The 7,870-nt window shown below is 41.8% G+C and overlaps 1 protein-coding gene across 3 annotated transcripts; it reads left to right on the top strand.

Annotated features, from left to right (window-relative positions):
• Positions 1 to 4,876: 4,876 nt before the first annotated feature.
• hcst (hematopoietic cell signal transducer) lies at positions 4,877 to 7,457 on the top strand. Of its 3 annotated transcripts, none has more exons than XM_047598003.1 (5): positions 4,877 to 5,141; positions 6,064 to 6,140; positions 6,333 to 6,353; positions 6,558 to 6,695; positions 6,924 to 7,457. In XM_047598003.1, exons 2-5 carry the CDS (start codon positions 6,095 to 6,097, stop codon positions 6,965 to 6,967), a joined length of 249 nt encoding a protein of 82 aa, XP_047453959.1. In that variant the 5' UTR covers positions 4,877 to 5,141; positions 6,064 to 6,094; the 3' UTR covers positions 6,968 to 7,457. The 3 variants fall into 3 exon arrangements, with proteins under 3 accessions (XP_047453959.1, XP_047453958.1, XP_047453960.1); XM_047598002.1 differs by having other exon boundaries at positions 4,879 to 5,074; XM_047598004.1 differs by lacking the exon at positions 4,877 to 5,141 and adding an exon at positions 5,548 to 5,721.
• The last annotated feature ends 413 nt before the right edge of the window (positions 7,458 to 7,870 follow it).

The following is a 7,870-nucleotide window of genomic DNA, read 5'->3' as shown; positions in this document are numbered from 1 at the left end:
CTTTGTCGTGTGAAGAGCTGCTTCTTCCTCACCATCCTCCTTCTGACTAAAGATGTTTCTACAACTTGTTTGTCCATCTGAGTCTAAGTCAGATTACCTGACACTGACAGACACATATTCTACATTTGAGTTTCCTGTTTTATTTTGTCAAGTCTTGTTTACTTCCCCTTAGATTAGATGCTTCATTGGGTTTCTGCCTGTGTGCCCTCATAGTTCTATGTTGTGTTGTCTGCAAGTTTACCCCCCGGCTCTTACGCTACCTCTGACCTGTAATCCTCCCCATGCCCTCTGTCCTGCTGTCTTCCCCTGTCCTATTCCTTCTGCTCGCCACTCTGTTCGTCTTATACGCGCGCGTCATTGTGTTCCTTAGTTTCTTTTTTAGTTCCTACCTGTTCTTGTATTTGCGCTGTACTATATACGGCCTCACACTTGAAAATCTGTTCCTAGATTTTGGCAGCCCAACTATACTGAGTAATCAGGACTTAAGGGACTTGGTCAGAAAGGTAAACCTAGTAGTCACAATGAATCTGATTCCAACTTCCTCAGTGAATGATAAATAGCAGCCCACTATCAGTCTGATAAAGCAGTGGCTGAACTTTCTGGGGACAATTCCTGACCCAGTGTGTGGAGAGAGGCCAGAAGTAAGCAACACTTCATTATTACCACAGTCAGACACAGTGGTGGCAGCATCATGCCAGGTGGCTGGTTCCTGACGGGGAGACTAATCAGGATAGAGATAACAATGGATGTAAAAGCATTTCTAGAGTCGTTTAGCTTTTTATACTCGGACAAAGGTTCAAGAAGACAACAACCTGAAGACAAAACACAAAAGCAAAATCTTGGGAAAGAATTTCTCTTGTGCTTGCCTCATGCTTTACTGGGATGTTCAGTATTGCCGGTGCCTGTAGTTAAGGATAAAACAGGGAAGATGTCCAGTATTGATAATTACAGGCCCATTGCTCTGGCAAGTGTTATATCAAACACCCTTGAAAGAATTCTATTAGAGAGTCTACAGGAATACACAACTTATGCTCAGTTTGGATTTAAACACATAGCACTGATTAGTGTATTTATGCCTTGAAGGAGGCTGTCAGTAGATACAGAAAACATTATTTCACCATGTTCCCCTGCTTTCTAGATGCTTCTAAAGCATTTGATCGCATTAATCATGGGAAACTGTTTGCAAAATTGCAGGAGAGAAGAGTCCCTCCTCATATAATACGTCTGTCAGTCATTTATTCAGTGTATGCTCTCCCTATTCAGGTGGTCTCAAGCAACTTCTTAGGGTCTGCTCAGATTATAGAAAGCACTTTGATATTAATTTCAACTCTAGGAAGAGAGTAATAATGATTGTAAAGACCTTTCCCCTTTTTAGACGAAGTGTTAATTGTGGTGGAGATGGTTAAATATTTAGGTCACATCATCAGGGATGATCTGAGTGATGATGATGACGACATTCAGCGACGGTACTGATCTAAATTGTATGCACAAGCGAATATGCTGGGACAGAAATTCTCTATGTTCAGACGGCGTGAAAGTTGCCCCATTCGAAGCCTATCGCGGCCCACTGTACACTGCCCATTTGTGGTGCAGCTACAGTAAGGCTATGTTTAACATATTATGGGTTGCTTACAGTGATGCACTTAGGATGCTGCTGAAACTCCCGAGGTGGACGAGATTCAGCATGTTGTTTGTACATACTGTACATAGTGGTGTTCCCACGTTAGAGGCTGTTATTAGGAATTTTATGTATAGTTTTATGACCCAGTTGAAGAACTTAAATTATTAGTTATGCCTAGTGAGAGCAGTACCGTGTACTTTTCCAGTCTTTGAAGGCACTGTAGGGAGTATCCTTTTGTTTTTTATTGTTCTTTATTCTTTTATTTTTATAAATTATTTTATTTTATTTTCCTGTTGTGTTTGTTTCCTGTAGTATTTTATTTATTTTGTAATTTCTTCTCATACGGACTGATTCGAGTCTGAAATAAAGATTGATTGATAACCCTAACCTTTTATTTTGAATAAGTCTACAAAACCCTTGTTTTGTTATTATTTGGTATGATCTGTAGCACTGTACTCATGGACTATTGTAACAGTCCATATGATTGTGATATTTCTAGTACCATTTCATTAAAATCTGAAATAAGAACAAGAACAAGACTGCTCTTGGCCCATTAGCTGACGAATGTATGTGAGTAAAGTATATTCAACTGATATAATTAAGTTTAAGTTTGTTTGATTTATACAGCACCTTAAAAGCAAAGAGCATTTGCGCCAAAGTGCTTCACATTCAACATGTCATATAAGCATGCAAATTTCAGATCAATATCACTGTCTACACTGTCTCACTGTCCGGGGTGACCAGATGAGGAAATAAAACAAATCAAATGCCATTGAAAGACAGGAAATAAAGATGAGTCTTGATTTGCTTCTTAAAAGCCTCAACAGAGTCAGAACTCCTAACAGCCTCTGGGAAGCTGTTCCAGAGCCGAGGGGGTGCAACAGAAAAGGCCCGTTCCCCTGCATATTTTTCCCCCGAACGCGGCACAGCCAACATGCCACGGTCTGAGGATGTGAGGGTTCTGGTGGTGGAGGGGTAAGGGGTGAGGAGCTCACTGATATATGAAGGGGTGAGACCATAGAGGGATTTATAAACAAGCAGAAGAATTGTGAAGTGTATCGTGAAATGAACGGGGAGCCAGTGAAATGAGGCAAAAATGGGAGTGAGGTGGTCTCGCTTCTTTGACCTCGTGAATACCCCGGGCGGCTGCGTTTTGGACAAGTTGGAGACAGGAGATACTGTTCTGTGTAATACCTGATTAGAGGGAGTTGCAGTAGTCCAACCTGGATGATATGAATGCATGAATACCTGTCTCTAGGTCTGAGGATGATAGGAAGTGCCTGATTTTAGAGATGGCTCTGAGCTGAAGGAAACTGGAGCTGACAACAGAATATACCTGCCTATTGAAACTTAAGTTGTTGTCAAATAAGACACAGAGGTTCTTCACATATGGTGTGATATAGGAGGAGAGGTGGTCGAGGTTCTGGGCGGTAGTGGTGGCATGATTAAGACTAAGATATCTGTCTTGTCCTCATTTATGTGTAGGAAGGTCTGAGCCAACCAGTCTTTGATGTCATCAAAACAGTTGGTGATAGCTGATGACATCAACACCACCACCACAACCAGAAAGCCTGGGCTGATTGAGGTAAGAGTAATCTGGAGGGGTGGCTTCCGCTAATGGAATGTTTAACTGGGTTTCTGACAGAAAAAGAAAAGAAAAGAAAAAAAAAACATTTGTTAAGAGCAATAATGCACTCGCGGGTGTAACGCACAGTGTGATGCAGGTTGGCAGCGAGCCAATGCGGTTTCCCAGCGGAGAGGAGTCGGTGCGCGGCCAGCAGCGACATCCGCCGCGGTTCCTGGGCGAGATATGGACGCCGTGGGCCAGAGGTGGCAGCAGGACGCGGGACGGTGAGGAGGACTTCGTTGGTGAGGACTGGTTGGATGAAGCTGGGTGGGCAGAAGACTTCCTGTGCCGGTGTGAAGCACGGTATGGAGCGGCGAAGCCTGGCGCGGGCACACGGCCCCAGGTCCGTCAGGTGGAGGTGACCATATGCTATAGTGGTGGTGTGGAGTAAAATCCAATAAGAATAATCGCAACTTCTTCTAAAATAGAAATACATGTTTGCTTAGAATGCACATCACTGCCTGATGAGTGCGGTCCAGGCCCCACCTGCAGCATACAACCATCAACAGGTAGTATGCAGAGGTGGTTCAGACCTATACCTCTACAGCTGGATCACAAACTGGAAAGACTCAGTATACAAAAAAAGGTCAGAGCCATCTCTATGTCATCAGGAGTCTACGGTAGTTTAATATCTGTAAGAAGCCGCTGGACATGTTCTACCAGACTATCGTGGCCAGTGTCCTCTTCTACCCTGTGGTGTGTTGGACAAACTCCTACAGAAGGTAGGTAGGTAGGTAGGTAGGAAGGAAGGAAGGAAAGGGACAGAGCTGGAGTCACTGTCATCAGTGAAAGGTGCAAGGGCTTTGAACAAAAATCCGATCCATCACGAACAATGTCCACCACCCTCTGCTCTACACAACTCCATACCTCTGCTCTGCTCCATGGACAGGTTGAGGAATTATTTTGTTCCTCAGGCCGTAAGACTATACAATGACTCCCTGTGATGAAATAACTGGAATGTGGCAATTTCTTCTACTTACATAACATTTTATATGTATTATATATTATTATGTAACTTAAATATCTTTCATAATTCCTCCTGTTTACATGTGAAATGTGACCTATTCCAGCCTTGTCTGTAATAGTGAAAACAAATAAACTGTATTATTATTTAATATCTACATATGGTTTTGTATCAGAAGATAGCTTAAGAAGTGAAATGTCACAGCCAAGTTTCTCCTATGTCATTATGTTCATCATGTACTACAGATTCATTTATTCAGTCATCAGTCATTTATTAATAAGACGCTTGAACATTGTTTGTGTGGTGTATTTATCAGTCTCTTACTGAAAGCACTACTTTAGATAATACTGATTACTAATGCCATTTTTTTTTCTTTATTTCTTTTTCCGGACTGGAACGCCCTTTCAATCCATGCAAGACCCAGAAACTGAGATGAGAAGCCCTGCAGCTCCCCCTGCTGTTGACTCTGAGGACTGGGAGTCATTAAAAAAAGGCCATGGCTGACTTGAACTGAAACTCGCAAATCACGTAGATCATGTAAATTGCGTTAACAACCGCCAGATAAATACTGAAAACAAATTACATCACTGATAAGGAACTTCAGGGGAAGAAACACGTAAAATGAAAACAAAAAACGAATGAATAATTAATAAAATCGTGTGATGTAATTTTAAAGGTAACTGTGTGCGGGGTAGAATCTAACTAACGTGCTGCAGATGGCGCCTGGCCACTCAATGAGCGCATGGTGACATTTTGACAACCCACACGTTTCTCTAGCCTTTTTTTCTGCATGATCTCGCTCCAGTTTCCGTCTGAGTAACGCGTCGAGCGGGCCCTGGTGATGCAGCCCGCGTTCTCCACCGTGAGTTTTCACTTCTTGCCTCTGGCAGACATGATTTAGAGAGCTGTGGTATTTTAAACTCAGTCAGGTAAGAGATGCAGCTGAGGGTTTGTGAAAGAGCAACGAACTGTGTAGCTGTGTATGTACTGATTTCGCTCGTGGGACAGATCTTTTGAGAATTTTCCATTTCCTTGTCATGATGTTTGAATGTTTTATCTAATCATTTGGGACAGTGATTTCTGTGCAGTCTATCATGTTGTATAAAAATGTCAGTCACAATCAAACCAAGGTAAATAGCAAAGAGATTAGAATAAATCATGATATCTGACATTTTGCCTTTCGCACACTGAAACAAACGCACAGCGGTCAGACAGAGGAAGTCATCAAATCTGACGTCAGCCCTCAAAAGTGAAAACTAATTGGAAGCTAGGGTCACATCAACTCTTTGGATTGCAGAAGACAGATCAGCACAACCTGAGCAGGTAGGAGGAACACACTGACTTTTTTCTGTTCCTCATCAACACGAATCTGTCAGCTCAGGTCAGATTTGTTACGTACGTGCAGTAGCTTCAGCTTCAGCCTTAGATCAGATACATTCTACAAGAATATCTGGGGAAACATCAGCTTTAAGCAACATTATGCCACAAACCGCGAATACTGTTCTCAATGTAAGTGCCACTGACAGATATTTATCTGTTGTGTAATGATGTTGTGAAGATTGTAAAGAAATCATTAAGAGGTTTTTTGTGAATTTTCCTTCGGTTCGCTTTTCAAACGCCAACGCAGCAACTGATGACTGGTAGGGATTCGTGGGTTGTTTGTTCAGTGTTGCAAATCAAAAAAGGTCAAGTCTCAAACCGCTTAGGTGACTTTTCATATTTCATTATTACTGAGATAAGATTGAGTTAAGGTTTGGAGGATACAAACTTTAACAGTGGTTCTGCTTTTAATGAATGTGTTTCTACACCTTTAAACAGAGGAGCAACGTTTGGTCTCTTCTTGCCTTTCAGAAAGAACACAACCGAGCTCACATACCCAGCAATGGCAAACAGCAGTTTCTTCGTTGTCGTCCTGTTTTTTCTTTGCCGTGAGTCTGATTTCATAACTTTTCACCCTTTTTGTCACTAAAACACAAAGGTATCTGACACAGGAAAAAGAAACCACAAGCATTTTTGCATGACGGAAACTTCACCAACAGAGGTGTCGCTATGTGGAATAAACGGCAAAACAAATGAAACTTCTAAAGTCTGATGTGTTTTTGTGTGTTTCTTTCTCTCAGGTCTGGATGCGGCGCTCGCAGGTTTGTACCATAAAAAAACAAGAGTAAAACGACACAAATGAATGAAAATAAGCTCCAAAAAAATGCAGAACCAGACAAGCAGACGTGATGAATCATTTTTTCCAGTCGTGTCTCGGTTTCTTTCCCCCCGCCTCCCCCCATCCCACTCCATTTGTTTTTTTGTCTTTAATGTTGATTCGCTACCTTTCTGTCTGTCTTTGCCAGATACCAATTTGCAGCACTGCTACAGGCTTGAGCCCGGGACAATAGCGGGCATCATCTGTGCAGATGTGTTACTCACTCTTATCATTGTTATTGTCACCTACCGATGCGCCAGCAATCGCCGCCGCAAGATAGAAAGCGGTAAGGAGGGGAGGCCTGTTTTTCTAGTGTTTGTATCTGCGGTGCTGCGCGTTGCAGTGCATTCAGGTTTCCCTTTCATTAAAATATACATAAAATATACATTCCCTTTCATTAAAATATACCTTTTCTTTAAATGTTGCTGCTCCCACAGACTTTCTTATTATGGTGTCAGTCAAATAGTTCTTTTCAAATAACACTTTTTTTTTGTATCTTCTCATCTCTTCACAGCAAACAAAGTCTACATGAATGTCCGGGCTAACTGCAAAAGCTAGTCTGAGGATGAAGCACGATGGAGCACGATCAAACTGTGTTTCGTTTTGTCTTTTATACTGTCGTACGTTACATTAAGGTCAACAAACTCATTTAAACAGACCAAGTTTTTTTCACTTGCAACACTTTGCCCATTGCTTTGCACCACACCCCGTAAAGGGGCTTTTGTACTCACTATTTCTCCTGAACGCTACAGCTCCGTAGAAACATTAGGTGTGTCAAGCGAATTCACCGCCGCTGGGGGCAAAATCTATCAGAACCTGGAGGTTGCACATATTCACAAAATGAATATGGCAATGGGGACTTTTGCTATCTACCAACGATATCGTAACACATCCTAAGTGTATTAATTCTTTTCTAATAACTAAGAACTTCATTGATGTGAGATGTTTTACAGTCGGCGTAGCCGCCGACTCATTGACGACATTCAGAATGCTGTACTTAAAACATCACAGTCGGCTTCAAGGAGTTAATAAAACACTGCTAAAGAAACGCTTCTGCGTCTGGTAAGATTTTTGTTGTGTGGCCTCAAGATTTAAAAGTATTTATTTATTTTATTTTTTTATGAAATTATAGCCAGTACGCAAAGTGGCTGGTTTTCTTATTTTTCAGTTTTATCTCTTTCATCTGAAGTGACATTTGAGCACTGTTACAGGCGGAGGACACCTGATCAGATTCAAGGCCTATTGAGTTCTTCAGTGTGTACTGAGGTCATAGTGTGGTTAAACTGCTGCCTACTGTTTTACTCACACACACACGCACACACACACACGCACAGAAAACCTGCTGACCAAAGCCAGTTCGGTATCTTTGTACTCTCTGATCTACCTACCTTGTTTTTTAGTTCACTCTGCTTCAACAGTATCCACTTATTTTCACAGAAATCTTTTTTTCTTCTTTTTTTT

Source organism: Mugil cephalus, chromosome 11 (assembly GCF_022458985.1).
Source record: "Mugil cephalus isolate CIBA_MC_2020 chromosome 11, CIBA_Mcephalus_1.1, whole genome shotgun sequence".
Lineage (NCBI taxonomy): Eukaryota > Metazoa > Chordata > Actinopteri > Mugiliformes > Mugilidae > Mugil > Mugil cephalus.
This window is presented reverse-complemented; position numbering and strand designations above follow the sequence as displayed.

What these genes read in the sequence shown, in the direction of transcription:
- hcst (XM_047598003.1), top strand. Translation starts at nt 6,095, where the DNA reads ATGGCAAACAGCAGTTTCTTCGTTGTCGTCCTGTTTTTTCTTTGCC. An exon ending in TCTGGATGCGGCGCTCGCAG is followed by an intron (nt 6,354 to 6,557) that starts GTTTGTACCATA and finishes TGTCTTTGCCAG; the next exon opens with ATACCAATTTGCAGCACTGC. An exon ending in CCGCCGCAAGATAGAAAGCG is followed by an intron (nt 6,696 to 6,923) that starts GTAAGGAGGGGA and finishes ATCTCTTCACAG; the next exon opens with CAAACAAAGTCTACATGAAT.